The following is a 25,643-nucleotide window of genomic DNA, read 5'->3' as shown; positions in this document are numbered from 1 at the left end:
ACACTAAGCAAATAGAAAACCTACATGGCAGTCACCTATGACAACACCTATGGGAGATTTCAGAATGACAGCACTCTACTACCATCGTGAAACAAGTCAACATATTTGCCATTTCAACAGTTTAAAGACTTCAAAATATGAAGAAGTTCTTATGAAATGTTCTAAAAGAAAAGAAAGCATCAATGTGTTTTTCTCCACTGTAAACACACACTTTATAGTTTGAGCCTTCAGTGACCAGATATGTGGGCGAATCTTTTTATCCTTTGAGTCAACACTTTTTCAGCCTCTGGCTTCTTGCTCCACTTTTCCTCAAAACAGCAACTTTTAACCTGAAATTATGATCCAGCCTTTAATTTGAATGCAGGGCCTAGAAGTAAAAGATATGCTTTTCAACTTAAAGAGGCAGTTCACTCCAGAGTCAAATACATGGTTTTTCAACGGGCATGTAGTCGAAGGAAACATGCAGCTACCAATTATTACACCTCATTAATGTTTACATCTTGGCACTGTAAAGTCTCATCACTGTGATGCGTTTGGTGGGTATCGTTTTGTAGAAATGCTCACAACAAAATTTGTGGATTCTTCTTTTCCTTGGGTAGCTATGCTATGATTTCTTCTGACCTTTTAAAATGTATTTTTGGTAAGTGGCATCTAATCCCAGTTATATTCAAAAGAAGGCAAACATTTTTCATCTCTAAAGCTGACCATAAACGCGACTGCAAGGAAAAATATGTAAATTTGATTTTAAGGTTAACTATCTCTTTAGGAGTGTCGTTTTTAAGAGAAGCATCAGTTAAATAGTCCAAAATTTAAATCTAAATGGGACCTGATGTTCCTATGATGAGTCCCTTTTGGGTGAAACAGCCTAATGAGCCACCAGCCACACCTCGCACATTCCTCCTGACCTCTTTTCCACCTCACTTTCCCTCCATACACGCATGCACCCTCCTAACTTAACCTCACCCAAGTGATTAGCATTCACCCCAACATGGCCCCTCCTCCTTTCCAATCTGTTATCAGTTGTCAGGCACCAACCAGCTCTGGTATTAACATCTTCAGGCAACAGGCTATCAAAGTTATCTGAACCTGGAGGCTCCATGAGAGTCGGGAGGGATCTGCTGTATCACTGATGTCATCAGATAAAGAGGTGGTATGGAAGGTCAGGTTCCTTGTGTAGGGGGATGGAGTCCTTATCTGAGGTTTCCGATTCTATCAGCTGATGAGTATTCGCATACTAAAAACTCAGAGTAATGTGTTACATTACATTTGTTTATGTCTAGAAATTAAAGTAGACATAAACAATTGAATATGATGCTAAGTGCAAAGTTGTCCTGAGAGGACATGCGTGCATTGTAGTCAGATGTTTACATATACTCAATATGGTCATGAATGTCCTGGTAATTTTGTCTTTTAAAGATTTCTTTGAGCTGTTATTTTCCCTGGGTAGAATGATTGCACAGCATACTTCTTTAATGACTTTAAAAAATAAGAATTGGGTGTAGAAGTTTGAATTTATTTTGGATTTTCTCTGCACACGACCTTTCAAATGTATACATACAGGCTCAATACATCCATACACTCACTTAAATCGTTTAATAAATGGTGATGAAGGTTTTACAGTGTCATTTAACTTGACAATGCCAAGGGCTATTAAATTCTTATTAGTGATCATAATTGACTACAACTAGCAGTTTTTCTTTGTCACTATAAAGGGGGCTTGTTTGAAAGCACTCAATGTATTGACCAATACTCAGAACAATGGGAAAGTCCAACGAACTCAGTAAAAATGTAAGAAGGAGAACTGTAGATTAAGATAAGTGGGGAAGGTCTCGTGGAGCCATTTCTAAACAACTGCAGATCCCAAGTTCATCTGTTCAAACAATTGTACGTAAGTACAAGCCATTTTGTCAAGGTCTGGAAGGAGACCCCAAACTGTCATCCTCAGATGAGAAATTAGTTAAGATCTTCAAGAACAACCCAGGAACAACAAAGGCTCAAACCTTGAACTGGAAACTGCTGGAACACCAATGCCCGCGTCCACAGTGAAGCCAGTTTTACATCGCATGGACTGTGAGGGACTACGATGAAGCAGCCCTGCTTCAGAGTCTACACACGACAAATATTGAGCTATTTGGCCACAATGACCCTAAAATAATACAAAGAAAACCCCACAATCAGACCCCCTATGAGCAAGCAGAAACCTTCAGCAGAACCAGGCTCAGGGAAGGGCAGCCATCTGCTGTGACCGGCTGAGGAGGTGAGGAAGACAGAACTAAAGATACACTAATTAAAAATTAAATGCAAAGTGTTCAGTTTACTTAAATTTAGAAATAGGAAATCAGAGGTCATCCAGGTCTTTGTCCTTAAGACATCCCTACAGTTTAACTAAATGGTGTGTGTCATTTGACTTGGGTTGCGTATCATCTGCATAGAAAATGTATGCTTTGCCTTTTAATGGTGCTGCCTAAGGGAAGCATGTATAATGTAAACAGAGGTGTTCCTAGCACATAACCCTGTGGAACTCCATAATTAATCAAAGTGTGTGAAGAGAACTCTGCATTTACATGAGCAAAACTGTGTCTATTAGATATTATTCAAATCCCTGCAGCACAGTACCTTTAATAACTACAGCATACTCTAATCTCTGTAGTACAAAATTATGGTCAACAGTACTGAGCACTGAAGTGAGAGCAGGACAAGCACAGAGATGCAATGTGGGATCATTTTGACAGAGAACAGAACAAAACCAGCCAACATCCAGAGTAAAGTTGTGTATGCCCTTGGAGAACCCCAGAGGACCATTCCCTAAAACTGCTTAAAGAAATTGCTAGAAAGTTTGCCTAAGAGAGTTCAATCTGTGATGAAGAATAATGGTGGTCATACCAAATACTGACTTTAAAGCTTCAGTTTTCAAGTATGAAGAAATACAAGTTGGCTTAAGACACAATACGTAAAATATAACAATTACAAAAGATTATATCTTTCTTTGGAAACTGCAGGTCACAGATATTTTAATTCTTGTAGTGGAAGTGGAAAAGACCCACAAACTCAAAGGTCACATGTATTGTAAATAACATCCACAATCACTGACCTAATTATATAGCACATTTTAAATGGTTGGAATAATCATATAAGCATAATAAATATTCCAATTAAAATCTAAATGGTGCCTCTTATTTTGACCTGAACCACTGTAATTTTGACTGTAGAACAGCCAACTGAGAGAGAACTTAAATTCCTTTTAAATGACTTTTAGTGTAAATAGAATACATGTGGCTGAAATGTTTGGTTCAAGGTTCAAGGTTCTTTATTTGTCACATGCATAGTTATACAAGTATAACACACAGTGAAATGTAGCCTGACACGCTCCTCGACATGTGCAAAAATTGGGGGGGGGGGGTGTAGAGGAAGAACATTATATATATATATATATACAGACATATAGTATATACACTGGGTGAATGTGCAGTAGTAGCAGCAAGCAGGTGAATTCTGTACATTAATATGAATAGATATCTGGCTATTTTACAGGATAGACAATATAAACATATTTAAAATTAAAGGAATTGAAATGTACATTGTGCCTTGGTTTAGTGTCTGGAAGAGAGTCCTGTCTCAGTCAATTATAGATGATGTGAGAGGGCGGGTGTGTGTGTTTAGGGCACGGATGGCTTGGGGATAGAAGCTCCTCTTGAGTCTCTCTGTCCTTGCCCGGAAGATGCGGAACCTTCTACCAGATTGCAGAAGTTGGAACAGTTTGTTGCCAGGATGGGACGGGTCCTTCAGTATCTGCGCTGCTCTAGTCCGGCATCTCCTGGTGTAGGTGTCCTGAAGCGGGGGGAGAGCAATCCTGCAGCAGCGTTCTGCTGTACGGATCACTCTCTGGAGAGCTTTTTGGTCCTTCACACAGCTGTTCCCAAACCACGATGTCATGTTCTGTGTGAGGATGCTCTCCACAGCGCCTGTATAGAAAATCCTGAGGATCTTTGGAGAGACCCTGAACTTCCTCAGTTGTCGTAGGTGATACAGGCGCTGCCTAGCCTTTTTGGTCTGGACCTGAATGTGGGCAGCCCATGTCAGGTCTGAGGAGATGTGGACACCAAGATACTTGAAGGACTGCACCCTCTCCACTGGAGCTCCATTGATGATGATGGGCTTGTAGTCTCTGTGCTGACCCCTTCTGAAGTCCACCACCAGCTCCTTGGTCTGTGTACTGCTGGCAGTCTTATTTATAATTTAACAGTCCTCAATTCTTTTGCCACAAATTCTCTTTCTTCTGTGGGGGACACTGATAACTGTGCTGTGTTCAAAGTGAAGCAGCTCGGCCAAGCAAACGGACGTTAGCTCCTCCAAACTCGGTGCATTTGCTTAAAGCGTCTAAGTTAGGGGCGTGTCAATGGGTTTCATTGTAAGAACTGTGTGGTGAGTGTGTGAAGCAATTGAAGTGGCAGCAATACCAACTGTATCTCATTAGCACAACAACAAGGAGCATTATCATTAACGCTGCTATTCCCTCCCAAAACACAGGTATCACAGGCCTAAACACACACATACACACACAGACACACCTCACTTTCTGACCCCAGATCAAGCCAAACTTGGAGGGCGACCTCGAATTAATCATTTGTGGGATCTGGGCTGTGCTGCTGTACTTTGCAAGCTAACAGTTACACAAACAAAGTTGTGTTTCCTCTACCTCAGAGAACATTATATTGGCTTTTATTTGTTATCTCAAGGTCTACCTTCATGATCTTGCATGATCCCTTCTTATCCTATCACATCTTTACACTTAAATTTAAAGATTTATGTCATGCCGACTTGCTACTGGTTCACAAAAACCAAACAAGGTGCCCCAAACTTCCCACCCAGTGTACCCATGTAAACTGATTTATGTCCCCACACACGCACACACACATTTTGAGGCTGTCCCACCAGTTGACCACATAGTTGGCATTAGCACAGCTCTTATCTGCTTTATGACTTCCACACTAGCTCGTTTATTTGTGTACTTTGCCTTTCGCTGTAAAGCTGAGTCTGACCTGACGTAGCAGCATGCAGTGTCAAAGGTCAAATCTGGAATTTATTTTGACACATAAATTTCAGCTAAACACGCTCATATTTGGGCCACTGGAAGAGTTTGACCTGCAAATAAAAGTAAACGGAGTGTGCTGCTTTATCCTTTCCTTGTGTTTGTGATTTATTTGGATCTCATATTTTGAAGGTGGCAGAGCTTTCTTGGAGGCACAGCTAAAGTCTTAGATTTCTTTAATCATCCTGCTGGCTGAAGCAGGTATCATGTAACCATGTTTGAATCGGGCCAGGACCTTTGCAGCTTGCGATTGCCCCCTTATTCTTTTGCCCTTCCTGTCTTTCTTCACAATAAAAACTGTGCAGCAGAGGAAAAAAAAAACCCAGTAATTCTAAAGGATTTCTCTGAGGCTGAAATGAATTTATTGGTGGAGTTTAAGTGCTTTGGGGATTTATAGGATAACAGGTTAGCTAGCTTGCAAGTCTGATCATGCAAAACCAGTTATGATAAATGTACAGCATATTGTGATAAGACATAACTGAGTTTTGAAGGCTCTTCCTTGAGTTTTTCATGTTCCGCAAGGTTAAAAATATGCAGACAGCTGAACTTTGCTCCCATATGTATTATCCAAAGCCATGGGGTCTAATCTGCTGCTGATCCAGTCCTTCCATCAAATTTTACTTACTGGCTCATAGTTGAAATTCCAGATTTAACACATAAGGGTAGGATAGGGTATGGCTGTTGCATGACATCCAAAATGGTAAGGGTTAGTGACAGGGCTAGGCTTTTCTTACTCCAGAACATATTGTGTACAATGGTGTGTGAAAAGCAAAAAATGCACTGTGATTACACACAAAATTACTCCTAGAAATTGATGTTATTAGCATACACCTTATTTTTCTCCACTAGGTTAAAGGATTGTTTTAACTGCTTTCTGTAAAGCATGTTGGTCAGCATCTGATATATTTAATAAACTGGCCAAAAGAAACTAAAACAAATCGGAATGGGCTGCAGGTTACATGTTTCCTGTCCTGTTGATCAGAGCCTCTCACAGATTGCTATAAGTAGTAAAGGCATGGCAGGGAAAAAGTGAAAGACAAAGGTGAAAGAACAGACTCAACATCAACAGAAAAAAGAAACCTGATGAGAGGATTCCAAATCTTATCCTAACATTTCTAAGTGAGAATAGATGGATAAAACCTCTTTATAAACCTCTGACATTAACTTTCTGAGGGTGATGGGGATCTAACACCCAAGAACTTGGACATTTATTAGACTTTACCAGAATATGTAGCTGCTAGTGAGATAAAAAGCTTCAAGTGACGCACTGTCCTTTACTTTAAAGTTTGCAGATGAAATCCTGCCAAGGACACACAAGACATTTTATAGGACACGGAGCCTGAAGACTGAACTGCATCTGGAAGAAGGAATGATTTAATTAGCGTACTTGTGTGATTTATGTTCCCATCTTCTGACTTTGTTGTCATATCAGTTGTTATCCTTATCTCTGCATGAATTCTGATGTCATGCTGATCCTGGAGAAACCCTATTTCTTTGCTGCATGCTAATACTTCATTTTACTTCACAAGATTAAAGAGTTGTGGGACCTGTAGTCTAATAACTCTGAGAATTTACCACATGTGTTTTACTAAAATGCATCAAAACTTCCAAATGAGGAGAAACATTAAGACAAAGTGTGACAACCAGATTTTTTTAAAGCAGGGCCTGTATTTATTTAAATGCCATTGTCTGTTTTGTGTTGTTTAGCTTTTTTTCATTGAGGCAATTAAACAGGGAGGCAGTTCTCACACATTCACTCACAAAAACGACTTAATTGCTTGTGTCTTCAAAAGGGCAATTAACCCCCAATAAATTATGACACCTTAAAAAAAAACTCGTCTGTGGCGTGATTTATGTGGCTAATTACTGTATGAGAGAAAAATGCTTCTAGCAATTTTAATACCGAATACCGTTAGACTTAGATTTCAACTCTGCAGAGAGGAGAGAGAGGGGGAGAGAGTCTTGGGTTTTATTTGCCAGCTCTTTGGTAGCATGGGGCTGTTTTGTGAGGGGGGTGGCAGGGATGTACCCCTCCCCTCTCTCACTCTCTCTCTCTCCCTTATCCTCTCCCCTCCTCTCTCCTCCTCCTGCTCCCCTGGCCGCTCTCAGACCATTGTTGTTGTGACTGCCGTCCAGAGAGCAGCAGGGTGCTGTAGGAGGGCTGGTGTGCGAAGGACGCAGTCGCTTGCTCCTCTCTCTCTCAGCAGTTGAACGAAACAGGACTGTGGAGGGAGGCTGAGCCCCACATTTGATCAGCAGAGCTTAGTGGGATAAACACACTGAGCAGTGGAACTTGAAGAAGCGCTGCGTAAAGACGCGCGTATCCAAAAACGGTGTTGCAGTGTAACCAAGAAGGGACTCTGAACTACGGGGCACGGTTTTTTTTGTTTTTGTTTTTGTTTTGTACCCGTCTCTATAAATCGGATCATTTTCAGCATTTTCATACAACTCTTACTCGTAAGTTCCTCGCTCCCTGACTGTTTTTCTTTATCTCCGTGGATTTAGCCTTCTGAGCGGCAGCCTGCAGTGGACTTTGCCCCGGGGATCGCAACGCTTTCCCCCGGGTCACTGGAAGAGCCCGACAGCTGTCGTTCGTGTTTTTTGATGGATTTAAGGCTCAGCTTCGATTTTAGTCGGATACACATAAGCTGAAACACGCTCACAGACTGATTTTTGGGAAGGATACACCGGGAAAAGTGGCTCTCCAAATGAGGATTTCAATATTCGCTCGGATCAACCGGGACAAGGAGTGATTTCCACACCGGTGCCAATTATCACTGCAAGGACAGACCCAAAGCAAAGGTGGGTGAAAACAGACAGAGACAGCTGGAGCTTCTTTGAGTTTCATTCATTTTTGTCCTATCAGGAGGCACGGTGGACCGGGGGCTAGATTACCAGAGAGTTATAGATCATATAATGCCACCATCCATCATGAAAAAAAAAACCCGAATAGGACTGATAGAACACACAGTGTAATTTCACCCACCAACGAGTTAATTTAAAGTTAATCGGGGGGTTTAGAGACGAAAGATTTATAATTTTATGCGTGTTTCCCAATGAAAGCAAACAGATCAATTAGTAGACACTGAACTTTCCACTTGTCAGGAGAAAAGATTGTTTATATCGCCCAAAGCGGGGTTTGAACTTCAAGTGCCATTAACGCGTGAAAGAAAGATTGATCATCCTTTTTAACATTTAATTAAAGTATTTTTCAGGAACATTATCTAAACACTATCAGCTCCTTTATTCTGCAGATCAAAGTTTTTGACTGAGGGGGGGGGGGGGGCTCACCTGCTGGCTCCAAAATTACAAACTTCTAGGTTTAACTGTGAAACAAACAACGATTCTCATTCGTCGGTTCTTGAGTTGATTGTAAACTACACGCACGGTGTGACATTAATACAGCTCTTAGGTGCTTTATTGAGCGTGGATTATGGTACTGAAATATAAAAGTACAATACAGCAGAAGTGTTTTGGCTCCAGCTGAATACGGGAAGGCTGCGTGCCAGCGGAATTAGCAGCAGCAGGAGAAAAATGTTTTCCAGTCCTTAATTGAGAAAGAATACGTTTCATTCAGCAAGCTGGTTCTTTAAACAGTGTGTGTATGTGTTCGTGCGTGCGTATCTGTGTGTGTGTGGGCGCGGCCTGCCTGCATGGAGCGCACGCACCAGGATCTGGCGCCTGTGCTCAGTTTGCTGTGCTTGCAGCAGAAAAAAGAAAACCAGTGTATTATTCCTTTAGCGCTCCTACAGACTGTCAGTTTACTGTTTGTCCGCATTCAGATGCTTAGACCGCTTTAATAACCTCTGTACTTCAATGTCACTTTCTATGCGAGTCAAAATGTTTAAAACAGGTTTATCGATCATTCCTAACGTATAACAACATCTGGAGGTAAAACTCACAGCTAACAATACTGTGAAAATTATTTTGAGCTGAAAAATAGTTGCAATTGTTTATTTGAGTTGAAACTTCAGTTCATAAAGTGAAAATCAATATTATTAATTCATTAGTAATCAGCTTTCTGCTTTTTCTGTTTCCCCCCCATTATTTCTGAGGAGTTGCTGCTTTTCATTGACTTCTTTAATAGTAAGCTGGATATCACTGTGGTTCTGGACTGTTTGTTAGATTAAAAAAAACATTTCAAGGCACCATAGCATTTTATAGATTCACAGATTAAGTAGGGAAAATACAATGACCAATCATAAAACTGCCTTTGTAGCTGGCCCTGTTACCAGATCTGGGTAAGAACAGGTAAGAACACCAGTGCATTTCAGATTTTGAAAACCCACCACCACCACCACCCATTTCACTGTTTTCCTCCTGTCTTTGGGTTTCCACCTCCTGAACCTGAAGTCTCATCAACTTTTAGTCCAATCTCTCTGCTGCTCCTTCAGATTCTGTAGCTTCCTGGCAAGTTTCAAGTGTTTTCCTAGTAAGGGCCCATTATCCCGGGACAGACCAAGCACCATCCACTGACAAACAACAGGCAGTAACAGCCCTGCTCCTTATTCATCACGCAGGAGAGCCTGGACAATGTGAGGCATACGAGTGGGACAGATAGCAGGACATCTGGTTAAGAATACAGCTGCTCACAGTCAATACAGGCTCTCTCTTTAACTATTTGGCCTGACAATTGTTTGTGTTTTTGCCATCTGGCTTAAAAGTGAACAGAAAAGTTTGTGTCTTTAGCTGCTCCCCTGCTAGATCTCCTCAGAGAATCAGGTTTCTGATCAGCAGATAACTGTCTGCCATGTGTTTGTTTTTCCCAGCAGGCTCCACGTTTACAGACTTTGGGGGTCTCTGAAGTTGCCAATGCCAGCGAGTGGAGTGTGAGGCCCGGAATAGGCTTCCAACGTTTAATTTTCCCTTTTAGCCCACAAAACACGCACGTCACCCACAGAAGATGACGCGGGTCTGCTTGTTCTGTATTCTGCTGCTCTGTTTGGTGGTCAGAGTCACGGCCAGAACCACCGATGGCTTAAGAATAAAAGGTAAGTCAGGAAATTCTGCTCTGATATCACACAGTTATTATTAACTTGATCACTTGGGGTTTGTCTTTGCATAAACCTTAGATAAGCATATGGCTGGGGAGGGGGGGGGGGGGGGGGTTGATCACAGCCAGATAGCAGGTCTCATTTTTATTCATCTGTTGACTAGGAGTGAAGCTGCTTTAAATTCTTAAAAATATGTTATGTATCTGGAATTGTGTGGACCAGTCCACTTTCCCTCCTTAGAAAGTTTAGCCCAGAGGGAGGCAGGGTGACAGAAAAATGATTACGAGAGCTTGTAGGCGAGAGTCAGAAAGAGCGAAGAAGTCGGAAGCTCTCAGCGTTTGTAAACGGCGCTACCCGATCTGTCCGGGGCCCTGAGGCACGGAAGTGTAAATCTGCCTGGCTGCGTGCCAGCTGTAGAGGATGGGGGGGGGGGGGGTGGCAGGGCCTTCTCACTGATGCTTTATAAACAGAAGCCAATGCAGTGCACCAGGCACTGTTAGTTTAAGGTGCCATTAAAATGTTTCTACTGAGGTAAGCCACAATCAGCCTTTTATACAGCCAGCTTTCAAAAACAAAACTATTATGTGTGATAATAATTTTATCTTCTGCTGCAAAATAAACTGGCTTAATACTTAAGATTAGAGGACTTTGGGGTGACATTCTTTTTGAGGATGTGTGTAGATTGATGAAAGTCGAGGTGGATGGTTGTCCCTGAGGCACAGAGAACAGAAGCCGTCTCTGTGGCTCCAGTTTAGACTGCAGGGCTGTCGAGGCCAGCCGGGACTTGTTGTTCCGACGACAGTGTGCAAGAGGGGGCTTCAAAAAAAGCCCCTCAAGAGATGTGAGTAAATAGTCAAACAGTTATAAAAGCAGTTAGATTTTAATAGCATGCACCGGATATCAGGGTTTGTATTTTACATGCATAAATTGTCTGCACCAGTTCATGTACTGGTGCTTTGATTGATGGTCACCATAATGTCCAAAGTCAAGAAAAACAAGAGCTGTAAAAGCAGCAACTGGCCTTGAAACAGTGACCGGCATTTTCCTAACTTCTGGTATATAATAGAATCTACACCTTCCAAGCTGCCAACTTTATTTATTTATCCAAACTAAATCTTGTAGTAGGCTATAAACAAACTTTAACTAAGCTTTTAATAATCACCTGAAACAATTCTGTGGGTATTTTATGTTCAGTTACTAATTTGAAACCCGCTCCGAGCGCATGTCAAATATAATTATATATCTAATGTTGCTAATTGTATGCTGCAGCAAAAGGAAAACTCATTTTCAGTCCAGATTTTTTTCCCTGCTACATCATTAGATTATATAAAAGTCTAAGTTAAGATTTTTGTCTATAAACTCTGTACTTGACTGTAAATCACCAAAAATAAAACATAAGACATAATTTAACCACACATGTCACAGATTAGAGGATGACTGGATGATCAATTTTGTTTAAAAATAAAATGTATATATATATATCAAATGTCTATGAAATGGAAATGCAGCAGTTGTTAGCGACATTAATTTTATACATCATAAGAAGTAGCTATAATGCAGCTTTTGTATAAAATAATGCTGAATGCATACTTCCTGTGGTGGCGTATGTTAACATGCATGTGTGCCCCCAAACCATTATAGCTTTGTAATTATAAGTGGGAGCTGCAAACTGACAATGTAATGAATTCCAGCAATTTTCCTTGAAAGTTAATCAGAAACTGGATAATTCTGGGAAGTTCTTTAGCCTGCTGGAAGTAAACCTAATTGGATAAAAGTACATATTTGAGGGCTCTGCTGCTGTACGTTCCTGCATTGGGCCACAAATGCCTCTTCATTGTACCATACGAGGCTCTGCTGCCAGCCCGGCCGGCTGGCCGGCTGGCTGGCCGGCTGGCTGGCTCGCACCAGCTGAGCGGGTTTGTTTGTGTTGTGTTGTGTTTTGTTTGCCCCCTCGCCTCTGGGTGGCAATTCACACTCTGCTGCGAGTTCATCTCTGGGGCACCGTCGCTGTCTCTGCAAGTTCATTAGCGTGGGTATGGTGTGTGTGCTTCAGCTCTCTGATTTACAGGTTTTTTTCCTAACTTTTTTTTAACTAGATAAAATTGTGACTTGTTGGGATTTCACATTTCTGACTCCCTGTAAACAAACGAAGTGTTGAGTTTGTTTGCCTCCAAGGTGTTTCTTTCATTTGCTTTTGACCAACTGCCATTTCTCATTTTCCACTCAGAAGGTAGTGACTGTATATTTGTTCCTGAAAGGATTACCTGCGTGTACTCTGGTGTTTGGAAAAAGAGATAGCACTTCACTCCGACAGGGAAACAGATTGCCTTTCACTAAGCGCTCGCAGGAAGCAATCAGACAGAAAATTGCCCTGGAAAATTGCTCGTTCTGAGTGACTGAGCAGAAAGCGAGGTCTCTAGCCAGGGCGCACATATGCTCCAGCAAGTGAGTGGGTGAGTGACCCACTGAATGGATGGCACTGTAGCTGAGGGTGACACCATAGTGGCTGGGTTATCAGGGCACTCTATCACCGGTTCCTGGTAGCATTAAATGTCTGTGGTTGTTTAGGAACATGGTGTGCTTCTGTTGCCGGACCTTTCAGAGGTAAAATGAAACCGCCAGGATGTGTTTTGACAATTTTTGCCTTGTTCACTTGGTTATTGAGACTACGACGACTTGTAGCAGTTTACTGATTCCTTTATTCTGCAAAATAGCTGTACTGTGAAGCCTGAAATAGGTTCAAGATTGAGAGAAAGAGTAAATAAGGAGGCTGTCACTGATCTGAAATATAACAATGAAACAAATCTCAATAACAGGAAAAAGATATGACTGATCATCTGTCTTTTCTGACTTTCTCTCCTCCATCTCCACATTTGGTTTCCAGATCTTCGGGTCACTAGGCCTCTGATAGTTCCAGGTTACCCAGAAAACACCACAGCAGTGGTTGGTGGTCAGGCAAAGTTGATGTGTAAAGTCCACAGACCAGGAAGCACAAAGGTGCAGTGGCTGAAGGTGAATGTCAGCGAACCAGGTCAGAACCAGGGAGGACCCCCTGGCCTCAGGGCTCTGACGGTGAGAACAGATCTGCTAACGTCAGCAGTTTTATTGTCCTCTGCACTGTGTTCTCTTCTCATCACTCTAAAATAATCTGTCACGCAGCCTCTGCAGAACATATCATCCAAGGTGAATACTCTCCATCTGTCCAACATCACTTTGGAGGATGCTGGCGAGTACATCTGCATGGCTGAGAACACCCATGCGGGACAGACAGTGCAGGCCATGCAGTCAGCATGGCTGGAGGTCCTGCCTGGTAAGGCAGACTTATCATTATATGAATATTTGGGATTTATAGGCATATGATTTTTTTATGTTGTTTAGATAGAAATGCTTAGTGTCAATTTTTAACATCCCACATCTTTACTTTTTTTAAATGACAACTTTTCCCTTTCACAGGGATTATCATTTCCCAAACTGAGGACATGCCCGCTACTAAAATCCCCTCAGGTAACCTCACTCTGGAGCTTTTACACTTAGAGCTTTTTAAAAATAAATAAAATCTATTTGGGTGTGAGAAGTGAAAGTATACATTTACCATACAGTGGTATGTTTGCCAACCGTGAGAGCTCTAAACTTGGCATCCACCTCCACAGATTTTGCTTCTCTTTGGTCTCTTAGATCATTAGTGAGCCTTTACCACCCCTTATATTCACTCTGCGACCGCTGTCACATTGCGACATGTTCATCAGCTTCAGTCTCCCTTCCTTCTTGTTTCTTTTCTTTGCTTCTTTTTGAGGGAGTTTGCGGAGCTAGCCAGATCGCTCTCAGTCTCATAACAATTCACAGGGGAACAAAAAGATGAAGAGGGGAAGGGGGAGTGGAGGTGGCTCGGGTCAGTAAGGCCCTGTCTCCATGGCAATGTCATTGTGCTTGTGTGTATGTGGGGACTGGAGATAATGGAGTTTGAGGAGCTGAAGGTCATAACTGAAGGAATAGCGATTAGACTGGGCTCTGTGGTGAGATAATCAGAGCTACAAAAGAAATAAAGAGAAGGAGAAGGAGAGCTCGAAAAGAGTGTTCAGGCTGATCATAAAAACTTGAGAAGAGCCTTCAGCACCGCGAGCTAATACCATGCCTGCTTTTAGCAGATGTTCTCGAGGACTTGAGTGAGGACACCACGGAGCATCTCCTGTTAGAGCCAGGCAACGTCCTAAAACTGCGCTGTGACATGAGCACCCGGCCCGGCATGGCTGTAAACTGGTACAAGGAGGGTGCACGTGTTCTGCCCACACCCCGGATCCAGATGCGAGGCGCCATCATGGAAATCACAGACGTAACATATGAAGATTCAGGTGTTTATGTTTGTGTTCTCCGGGGATCCAAAGAGCCTGTGAGGAACTTCACTATCACTGTGGCAGGTAAGAGCACCCGCAGTGCAGTTTTGATGCTTTACTGGATTTTTTTTATATATAAAGTCACTGGTTTAAAAAAAAAAGCTTTTAAGTAATGAGGATTAGAGGCAGCCGTAAATGGTTTTTGACATGTCTTCGTCTCAGACTCGCTGGGATCTGGGGACGACGATGAGGACAACGACTTGGAGGATTCTTCAGCTGAGATTGAAAATGACCAAGTTTACTTCTACAGAGGTAAAATTGCTGTTTATTTAGCAGCTGCATTTCTTGAATTTTGTGCTTTAACGGCTTATTTGCGGTTCTTTGTCTGTGCAGGACCGTATTGGACACATCCCCAGCGTATGGAGAAGAAACTCTATGCTGTTCCTGCAGGAAACACAGTGAAGTTTCGTTGTCCAGCTATGGGTAGCCCCATGCCGAGCATCCGCTGGCTCAAAAATGGACGCGAATTTAGAGGAGAGCATCGCATTGGAGGCATCAAGGTGACGAAGGTTTCAGTTTGTCATCTCGTGCGACATAAACAGATTGTGTTTTTATTTGCTCTCTTATTCATATAATTTTGTACTTTCTCTGCCAGCTACGACACCAGCACTGGAGCCTGGTGATGGAAAGTGTTGTGCCCTCAGACAGAGGAAACTATACCTGTGTGGTAGAGAACAAATATGGCTCCATCAGTCACAGCTATGTTCTTGATGTTCTGGGTAAGACATGAAAGATCATGCTTCTCATATTTAATGTTCATATTTAAAAAGTAAAATAAACAAAAAAGCATATCTTGTGACATCTAGAGTGAAGAACACAACCCTTACACGAGTAAGCACTAAACTAAAGCCATAAATAACAGAAAATCTTTATTGGTTGGATTATACAATCTGGCTGAAAAGCATTGGTCAGCACAAAAAAGCAGAATTCCTTCAAATTTAAGGCTCCAGTCTGAGAGAGGAGATAACTGAGCGAGTGAGCAAATGGTGACAGGGGTGCCTGGTGTCGGGCTGCGGCGGGCAGGATGTGGATGGTCAGACTTCCACTCCAGTTTTCTACCTGACTTGTGACAAGAGATCGAGCAGTGCTGCGGTTTGTTTGTTCGTTTGTTCGCTGTCTCTCCACCGCAGGGTCAGTTTCCGTCCCTGCTGACGGGGGGAAAAGACTAACGAGGCAGCTAACGAGATCAGAGAGAGAGTGACCACAGATCAAAGAGACTAGCGGCAAATAGGCATGCTAATGGAACCAATTTTCATTCCAAAATGACATTTCCTGGTCTTTTGCCAGCATAGAAACATATTGAGGGTGACAATGACAATTGCTGGCTATTTTAAGGAGCTTATTTGCAAAGCATGCAAATAAGCATGCTTTGCAAATAAGCATGCTTTGCTTATTTGCAAAGCATGCATTTTTGTGGGCTTTAAATGACTAAATAAATGAATTTCTTTAAGAGGCAGTCAGGTGATTACCCATTACCTGCCTAAAACTTCATACATGCTTAACAGATAAATTAACCTTTGTCTCCATATGCTCTGCTGTTTCTTTGAGATGAGCAAATGCATTGAGTGGTTTCTCTTGATCTTTGAACAATTTTTCAGTCTGAATCTTTGCTCCCTTTGCTTACCTCTTCCGTGTGATTTCCTCCAAAAACAGAGCGTTCACCCCACAGGCCGATCCTGCAGGCAGGTTTGCCAGCCAACACCACAGCAGTGGTAGGCAGTGACGTCCAGTTCCACTGCAAGGTCTACAGTGACGCCCAACCTCACATTCAGTGGCTCAAGCACATCGAAAGGAACGGCAGACGCTATGGTCCTGACGGGACCCCCTACGTTCAGGTCCTCAAGGTTGGTAATACAACGAGATGCTATCCTTTCACGTGTTGTTAACAGCAACTCCTCTGGTAGCTTCCAAACCTAACTTCTTCCTAGCTCTCTTATCATGCCCCATCATTGCATTTTGTGTCATGCAGACTGGCAGTCTGAACATGTCCGAGGTGGAGGTCCTCTACCTGTCCAAAGTTACCATGGAGGATGCTGGAGAGTACACCTGTCTGGCTGGAAATTCAATTGGCTATGCCCACCAGTCTGCCTGGCTCACTGTCATTTCAGGTAAGAACGAAGCAACGTAACTATATAAAAAAAAGTCACTCTACACTACTTTGCATGGTCTTTTCAAAATATTTTAGCATTGCTTTGGTCAGCTAATCATTGATATATAGCACTTTTGCCATCAAATACTCCACAAACCTTCAACTAATCATTTCTTGTTTTGAGTTCCCTCTCCTATTGAATTACATTTTTTTCCTCTAATTTTTCGTCTTGTACCTGCAGAGGAAGAAGCAGCAGATGCTATGGAAACAATGGAGACCAAATATAGCGACATAATTATCTATGCTTGTGGATTCCTGGCTCTGATCATGGCCATTGTCATCGTGGTGTTGTGCCGAATGCAGGTCAACCCCAGAAGGGAGCCATTTGATGCACTCCCAGTGCAGAAGCTTTCCAAGTTCCCTCTTCGCAGACAGGTACGTCTCATAACCTGCTATGACACAATGGATGATCCAACTGCATCTGAAGGCAAACCTCTTAAAACCTGACATCTTTATCTCTTTCTTCAGTACTCAGTGGAGTCCAACTCGTCAGGGAAGTCCAGCGCATCTCTGATGAGGGTGGCTCGCCTGTCTTCCAGCTGTTCACCAATGTTGGCTGGAGTCATGGAGTTTGAGTTGCCCTATGACCCAGACTGGGAGTTCCCCAGGGAGAAGTAAGTCATCTGTCATTATTTATTGAGATGTAGATGATAATCAATCACAAATGCTTTGTATATATATTTAAATAATCTGAACTGTTAAGTCTCAACAACATTTAAAGCGTCTGCTCCTTGCTAAAAGTATTTCTTCACTGAGTTTAGTTTGGCTGCCGGGATCTGTACTCATTTAAACATTGTAGCGCTCGCATCATATGTGAACCAAAAAAGAAACAAGCCCGCAAGACATTTTTGGCTCCATCAAACCTATAGTTTTAGAAACCAGAGCTTCAAATTATGGATTTGTACAGTTTTCTTTTGGACATACTTATTTTCACTAAGACTCCCTTTCTCTTTCTAGTCTAACATTGGGTAAACCTCTAGGAGAAGGCTGCTTTGGTCAGGTGGTCAGAGCTGAAGCCTACGGCATCAACAAGGACTGTCCAGACCAAGCCACTACTGTAGCAGTCAAGATGCTCAAAGGTAAGAAAGGAATACTACCAGTGAAATAATTCCCGAGATTAACTTGGCAGATCTTCCTTATAACAGCATGTCAACTAAATAAAACTACATGTCTCTCTCAGATGACGCCACAGACAAAGATCTGGCAGACCTCATCTCAGAGATGGAGTTGATGAAGGTGATGGACAAGCACAAGAACATTATCAACCTGCTGGGAGTCTGTACACAGGATGGTGAGTGTCTAACCTTTATTTTGGATAAGAACCAACACATTTCCTCATTTTCCTCCCAAGTCATTTTGTTATCATTAATCTAATGAAGATCTGCCTGATTTAGGGATTGTTTCAGCTGTGGTGGTTGCAGCCCTTCATCCTGTTTTTGCTTGTCCCCACCCAGGCCCTCTGTATGTGCTGGTGGAGTATGCTTCCAAAGGAAGTCTGAGGGAGTACCTGCGAGCCCGACGACCTCCAGGCATGGATTACACCTTTGATGTGACTAAGGTGCCTGAAGAGCAGCTCACCTTTAAAGACCTGCTGTCCTGTGCCTACCAGGTGGCTAGAGGGATGGAGTACCTGGCCTCTAAAAGAGTAAGCTCTCTATAAAGAGTTGAAATGTACTAGAAGTAGTAACTATAGCTTATTTCTTTTGTAGTTCTGGATTTTTTCCCCAACTTTTCAGTAATATTTCTACTGGCTGTTTGTTTAGGTTTCTAAAAAAAAACATTTGTTCACCTTAAAGTAGAAACTTTCGTGACGCTAACCAGATTAGTATCACAAGTACAGCAACAGTAGGAACGCAAAGTAACGATATGCAAAGATATGCTAATACAGACATATTAGTTAAACAATACAAGCAGTCATAATCCGGGAGAAAACAGACTTCCCTCAAAATGTGATTGAGAATCCAGTTTAGCTGTACTGGAACATCTTTTTTTATGAGACAGGGCCAACTGATGTGTATCCATATTGATCCATCAATCCATCTATTTTCCTAACCCCTGATAACCTGGACAGGTTGCCTGTCTATTGGAGTGTGTCTGAATCCCCACAGAGTAATGCAGACATAAAATGAGGGCAGGACTAAACTTCTTTAGGTCTTCAGAGTTATATATGCCCCAAAGAGGCTGTAATATAAGAAATGTGGTTTTGATTGAAAGGATCAGGTTCCTTCATGTAATTCATCGTATTTTGGGACTTGGCCTTCAAATTGATTAGTCTGGTTGAGGCAGCACCAGCTGTTCTTCCTCTCTTTGTCCTTCCTGTGGGTTCTCCTTTTTCTACCCCCATCCACATGTTTCTTGTCCTTTCAATTTCCCAGCATGCACCATGTTTGCGTGCTTCATATCAACACGTCTCCTTGTCTGCCAGTCACTTTCCCAGACAGGCATTCCTCAGCAGAGAGCTGCTGCAGCTTCAGTCCTGTTTACTCTTCTCCATCCATCTGTCCGTCCCTTCATTGCATGGCTTTGTCCTTTTTAGCGCTGCCATAAATCTGTTAGCAAACAGGCCGGCAGAGCCTTCGTCTGGGTGTAGGCATCAGGTTTCTGGCTATAAGGCCTCCGAAGAATGCAGGAGCCTGAATCTAACCCTCCATTATGGGGAGACCCACAAACCAAGACTGGCTCATTTCGCACGTCCCCACAAATCCCACGTCTATTTCAAATGAAAACCAAAATAAACTTAATGACATCCATTCAATGTGGGCAAACACTGCTTTCTTTTTTCCTCGCAAAGGGTTGTTTTTCTTAAAACTCCAGGATTTCTATATAAAGACATTATATTTTTGCGGACCTCACCAAACTGAGGCACCGTGTGTTGATTTTAGGCTCCCGCGTCTTTTAACTTTTTGGGAAATCTGCAGTCAGTCATTTTTACCTCCCCTACCTCAGCATTTTCAGACAGGGAAATGTCACGCCACAAATCTGAGAGCTTGTCATGCATTGGGAGAAATAAGTCGTACAGTTATCTAAAAATCAAAAGAAACATGCAATATATTTAGAAACTATATATATTGTGTGTGTGTGTTTTTTTTTTTTTATCCAAATTTTTTAAATCTGTTTATTTAATCTGGAGACTCAACAGCTCGTGTTGGGAATTTTTCATCCCCTTCTTTTCTCTTTGCAGTGCATCCACAGAGATTTGGCAGCCAGGAATGTTCTGGTGACCGAGGACAATGTGATGAAGATTGCTGACTTTGGCCTGGCCAGAGGAGTCCACCAGATTGACTACTACAAGAAAACCACCAATGTGAGTAACATTTCTAAGGAGCATTTGTTTTAGGAATTTGCGCCTCTAACACCCAGACTAGGGTGCAGCTAAGCTGTCGTTATTCTTTTAATTTTTCCAGCATAGCTAGCTAAAATATTGACATCTCAAATCAAGTTTCAAAGGAAAAATACTATTTTTTAAGTGCCTCGATCTAATGTCTTTTTGCTCAGAAATACTACTGCAGTATTGTTAGCAATCAGTTTGTACAACCCTTCCCCGTTAGTACTGTACATGGTAGGTACATATATATCTACGGCTGCTTATAAACCTATCTGCCCCTTAGTCATTTTATTACTGACTGGTTTCCTTTACAGTTTTAATACTCCTGAAACCAGATGTTTGATGTTTTCCTCTGACTGGCAGCAGGCTTAATGGGACTTAATTAGAAAAGAGTCGATGAAGAGCGAGTAGGGGAAAGATCATATGGGAGACATGCAGGAGCATGGCGCAACTAACTAGGATGAGTTTCTGGTTAAGTTTGGGTACTGAGAGGCTGTAACGTGTTCGTGTCTGCTCTTCAGGGACGACTACCAGTGAAGTGGATGGCACCAGAAGCTTTGTTTGACAGAGTCTACACTCACCAGAGTGATGTGTAAGTTCAACTCATCACAGTAAAGTCTCAAAAATATCAGTGTTATACCTTCCTTCTCACATCTTGTCTAAACTTGTACTCAAACTCCTTGAAACCTTTTCTCCGTAAGGCTAACGAGTGATATCCAATGTTTTTACAGCAACATCAAGAAAACCTTTCATTTTGAAATGTGTTCAGTTAAAATCATTTTAGATCTGGACAACTAAATGGTAAATGGCCTGTATTTGTATAGCGCTTTACTTAGTCCCTATGGACCCCAAAGCGCTTTACATTACATTCAGTCATCCACCCATTCACACACTGGTGATGGCAAGCTACATTGTAGCCACAGCTGCCCTGGGGCGCACTGACAGAGGCGAGGCTGCGGGACACTGCCGCCACCGGGCCCTCTGACCACCACCAGTAGGCAACGGGTGAAGTGTCTTGCCCAAGGACACAAACTGCCAACTCTTGAGCCACGATCGCCCATGACTACAAGTTTCTTAGTTGTAGTTAGAACATTTTCTTTTTAATTATTAAAGTTTTAGCTTATTATTTATATGCCACTTTTAGCTGCTACTTTATTTATGATCTATAAGCAACCAATTTCACTGTATTCACTGTTAATTTAAAAATGTTGTTTGTACCTTTAGTCACCATTTCAACTTTTCATCTTTAAATACGTATTTTTAGCTAGTAATGTAACTGCTAGCAAAAATGTTAACTAAAGATTTTTTTTATTTAAAAATGTACTTAGCTACTGTGTCTTCACAGTTTATCATTATCTCTAGCTTTAGTGAGCTGTTTCAACTGCTTTTTTCTACTTTTAACTCCTCAGCATTATAGTGAGTCCACGGTATAGTGGCTAACCTGTTCACTTTACCTATGAAAGATCTCTACTTTGACTCTGGGAATAGGCACAAACTGGGCCTTTAGCAATTATTTTCCCAGCAACTGCCATCAACCTCCAGCAACATCTTGCAACAAGTTTGGGAATCTTTGTTTTTCCCTCAAGACAAGTTGCTGACAGGTAGCCATGGATCAGCCTCTAAGTATGTATGGCTGGGGCTTTATTCACTTGATCCTATATTGTCACCATAGCTGTCACACTTCACACATGTGGTTACTGCTCACGTGTCTGCAAAACCTCAATACCCCTATTGCCTATCCCAAGCCTGGATAAATTGGAGGGTTGTTTCAAAAAGGAATCTGGCATCAAATCTGCACCAAACAAAATGCGAAGATCCATCTGTGGCGACCCCTTGGGAAATAAGGGAGCAGCCAAAACTAAATATATATTTAACTCTTCAGATGAGCCCAGTTGTTTAATAGTGGAGTTAATCTTTCTACTTATCCCATGGTTACTGCTGAACGAATCCAGTTGAGAACAATTGCTTCATACTAAAGAAATCACCGATGCTACCTTTCTGTGTTCAGGTGGTCATTTGGTGTATTGATGTGGGAAATATTCACACTGGGCGGTTCACCGTACCCTGGTATCCCTGTTGAGGAACTTTTTAAGCTGCTGAAGGAAGGACATCGCATGGACAAACCATCAAACTGCACACACGAACTGTAAGCAAGCCCTCTTTTCTTTTTAAACTTTACTCTCAACTGTTAGCAAACATGCCTATCTATTCTAAGAAACATTGTAGCAGACAAGTAAAGAGCAGTAAATAAACTGGATCCACTAAAGCTACCACCAGTAACTACATATCTTTAGCATAGCACATTTTTGTCCAGATCTTTTCTAAAGAATGCAGTGGTAACATGTGCCCTATGGTAAATTATCCTTATATTCTTTTTCCTGCAGCTATATGATGATGCGTGAATGCTGGCATGCTGTTCCCACCCAGAGACCAACCTTCAAACAGTTGGTTGAGGAACTGGACAGGGTGCTCCTGTCTATTTCTGACGAGGTAGGTTTCAAACATATATACCAATCTATCCACCTGTAAATGTTCCTGTGTTATGTCTAAGTCTACTGTTGTTCAATTTTTCCTTCTGTTCACTTTATAAAACTCATGGTAGTCCTATAGGTTTCAGACTCATTCACAAACACACAGTAACGTCTGCAACCATAAAGATGTGTGCACACATTTTCATTGACACCAACAATCTGCAGCCCAGATGTTCAGCACGCAGACTGCTTGAGCTGAGCAGATTTCTGATCCTATAAACTCAAAGCGATAAACACAAAATCAAACAGTGTTTGGCTGCTGAAATTGCAGCACTTTTTGTTATTCCTTTGCAGATGTGCCAGAAGTTAACATGTTTGATTTGTTTGCTTTTAGGCGTTCATGAGCTTAGATACATTCATAACAATCTTTAAAGCAACCAATCCAAAACCAGCCTGTGCTGACCTGGTGGTCCAAAACTATGATGAAAACAACTCTCCAAAATGTGTTCAATAGCAGTGTGATAGCCAGTCAAGTTCAATCTTTATTGATTTTTACTGAAAATTTTCAAAAACATTTAATTGTGCATTTCTCTAGAATTTCTTCTTATTAATTCAACTTCCTCTTCCCCTCAGTACTTGGATCTGTCAACGCCTTTTGAACAATACTCTCCTTCATGCGAGGACACATCCAGCTCCTGCTCCTCTGACAACGACTCAGTTTTTACCCATGATGCCTTATCCACCGACCCCTGCCTCTTGGGCTACCAGGACGTGCACTCTCGGATAGACACGAAGACGGCTCTTCGATAGGCGCATGAACACCACATACGTACAAACACAACACTACAGTTGGGAAACACTACTTTGGGCTTTTGAATGAAGTAACATCCTCTGGCTACCAAACTGAAGGACTGCTGCTCCTTTCTAAAGGTAAATTAAAGATTTATAAATGCGATGTTGTTCATTGGACCTCCACTATGGCATCCGACAAAGCCCTGGAATATAGATAGCATTTGTAAACACACGTACACACACAAATACATGCACAGCCACACACCTCTGCACATGGAGCACCAAGGACACTACGCTTGATACCAAGGTGGAGTTTTGAAGTGTTACATCATGGACAGAAGAAAGGAGGACAAACCAATCACGGTACTTTGGACTATCAGTTGTGGAACAGTGCCCAAGAACAGTTTTAGCTTTGGAGGCATAAAGCTCAACAGAAGTGACCCTGGTACTTGAAATGCCTTTAAGTGCTTTCTCTCTTTTAAGGCAGCAGACAAAGATCTCCTCCACAAACTCGACCCACAACCAGGGCTGGAAAACCTCGGTCATAAAGACATTTTGACAAAAACAAAAAAACAAAAGATTTATTTTGCTATCATAGAAGATAAGAAACTGATTGTTAAATATAAATCTGTTTATATAAGATTATATTACTTTTGTGTTGCTTATTTAAGGAGAAAACAGTCTTAAATCTCAGGATCTCTCATGCTAAGAAGTTGCTGTAGTGGCAGCAAAGTGCCTGAATCGATGATTTCCTGTGAATATATTAGAATATTAAACTATTGTTATGTACATATCAACAACAGAAAGACAATTGCCTTTTATAAATTATTCTGAATGACACAACAAGTGAAGGCTATTGGGGGCAAAAGAAGAGAGGAATTTAATCAAGTGCCAAACCTGTCATGTCGTGGGCTATCTATTTCTTTCCAAAATACCAGCTTATTCATATTTATCTCCAACAGCATCCCTAAATCTAAAAAAGCAGATCTTATTTTGAATTATGACTTATTGACTGAGACATGAAAAATCCATTAACAATTAAAGCCTTAAATGCTTTTGTGGCAAGAAAAAAAATAGATAGCTTGGGCCTTTAAGCATGACCTCAGCTTGGGAAATTTGGGAACAAAGTCCGCCCCCCCTCCCACAATTTTTCTTTTTGTTTTTAATCTCAAGTCGAAGACAAGGTTCAAAACCACAAGAAGACAGTTGAGATAAGTTTTGAACGTGTCTCAAAGAAGCAGTGGTTGCGAGTGTGGCTTGTTTACTCATACAAGCTACCACATGACCTTTGAGGCGACATTACGTGGTGCTCCTTTAACAACAGCTCTACTCTTACATGAATGCTCCGTGAGGGACAGTGTGTCCAGGGTGGGACTCGTTCTGAAAGGAGCACTGACGATTTTAGCATGAAGACTCTGTTGGGAGCTGGCCCAAGCCCAGTGTCACTGCTGAGAAGCATGGGGAGGGTGGGGGACACTGAATGTGAAAGCCTGTGTGATTGATTTCAAATAAGGGGAGGAGGGGGAGGGACACCTATTGTCTCCGCGTAACCCTTCACCCAGCCAGATCTGTTGGCAATAGGTCCTCAGGTCCGCAGCCTGGCTGGACAATGAAAGCTTTGCAGGCTTAATGGGTGTGACTACAGACCAGAGGGAGTTTGGGGGTGGTGTTGTGGGCATAGCTTGGGCTTGTGTGCAAATGAAGAGGCTCTTATTATGGTAATATCTCCTCTTCTCTCCCTATCTTTATCCACAAAGCCTCCATCTTTTAAATTACAAATCTTAATTCAGATTTGCAGCCCCACCACTGCCACCAGGACCAGCTGTAGACAATTCCCCTGTGGGCTAAAATGCCAACTGATTCTCAACCCGCCTCCTGGAGCTGACTGCAGACAAACCTAAACAATATTTGCATCGCCAGCCCAAAACCTTCATATCTTTAATATGTTCAAATAGAAAAAAGGAGGGTTTTACTTTAAAAAGATGCTGTAAATTCATCAATCATTTTATTGTCTTTGAAGAAAAACAACCATCTTGTCAGCAAAGGATTCATGTATGGCCTCTTCTCATGTTAAGCTATCGCTCAGCTTCTACGTCATTTTGAAAAGATGTTTTATCCACAAAGTGTTCAAAAAGCATTGATATTTTTACATTCCTGTTACCTGCTCTTCTCTCAAATACCAATTGTAAACAATCATGGCATTCTTAAACATTTCCTCAAGAGAATTATTTTAGAAATATCTAATTTATTTGTTTATTGTTTTGTTTTTATATGAAATAAAGTATAATTTAAAATAAAGCAGCTCTGTGTGCTCGTTTCTTTATTTAACTTTAAAGAACTCCATTAAGGATTTTAGGTTTGACATTCATCACTTTCCTTTGGTGAAAAAGGAGCTTATCCCAGCTGACACCGGGGTGAAGGCAGGTATTATC

The 25,643-nt window shown here is 41.8% G+C and overlaps 1 protein-coding gene across 2 annotated transcripts; it reads left to right on the top strand.

The window, feature by feature from the left end:
- Positions 1-7,195: 7,195 nt before the first annotated feature.
- fgfr4 (fibroblast growth factor receptor 4) lies at positions 7,196-24,826 on the top strand. 2 transcript variants are annotated; one of them, XM_040032346.1, is made up of 21 exons: positions 7,196-7,891; positions 9,859-10,080; positions 12,968-13,155; positions 13,243-13,393; positions 13,537-13,587; positions 14,229-14,498; positions 14,637-14,726; positions 14,808-14,974; positions 15,070-15,193; positions 16,128-16,318; positions 16,444-16,582; positions 16,805-16,998; positions 17,092-17,237; positions 17,581-17,702; positions 17,804-17,914; positions 18,078-18,268; positions 19,805-19,927; positions 20,470-20,540; positions 21,957-22,094; positions 22,333-22,438; positions 23,053-24,826. In XM_040032346.1, exons 2-21 carry the CDS (start codon positions 9,993-9,995, stop codon positions 23,227-23,229), a joined length of 2,838 nt encoding a protein of 945 aa, XP_039888280.1. In that variant the 5' UTR covers positions 7,196-7,891; positions 9,859-9,992; the 3' UTR covers positions 23,230-24,826. The 2 variants fall into 2 exon arrangements, with proteins under 2 accessions (XP_039888280.1, XP_039888279.1); XM_040032345.1 differs by having other exon boundaries at positions 9,862-10,080; positions 23,053-23,229.
- Positions 24,827-25,643: the final 817 nt, after the last annotated feature.

This window comes from Simochromis diagramma, unplaced genomic scaffold (genome assembly GCF_900408965.1).
Source record: "Simochromis diagramma unplaced genomic scaffold, fSimDia1.1 OVJJ01000216.1, whole genome shotgun sequence".
In the NCBI taxonomy this organism is placed as follows: domain Eukaryota; kingdom Metazoa; phylum Chordata; class Actinopteri; order Cichliformes; family Cichlidae; genus Simochromis; species Simochromis diagramma.
This window is presented reverse-complemented; position numbering and strand designations above follow the sequence as displayed.

What these genes read in the sequence shown, in the direction of transcription:
- fgfr4 (XM_040032346.1), top strand. Translation starts at nt 9,993, where the DNA reads ATGACGCGGGTCTGCTTGTTCTGTATTCTGCTGCTCTGTTTGGTGGTC. An exon ending in ATGGCTGGAGGTCCTGCCTG is followed by an intron (nt 13,394 to 13,536) that starts GTAAGGCAGACT and finishes TCCCTTTCACAG; the next exon opens with GGATTATCATTTCCCAAACT. An exon ending in CCTACGTTCAGGTCCTCAAG is followed by an intron (nt 16,319 to 16,443) that starts GTTGGTAATACA and finishes TGTGTCATGCAG; the next exon opens with ACTGGCAGTCTGAACATGTC.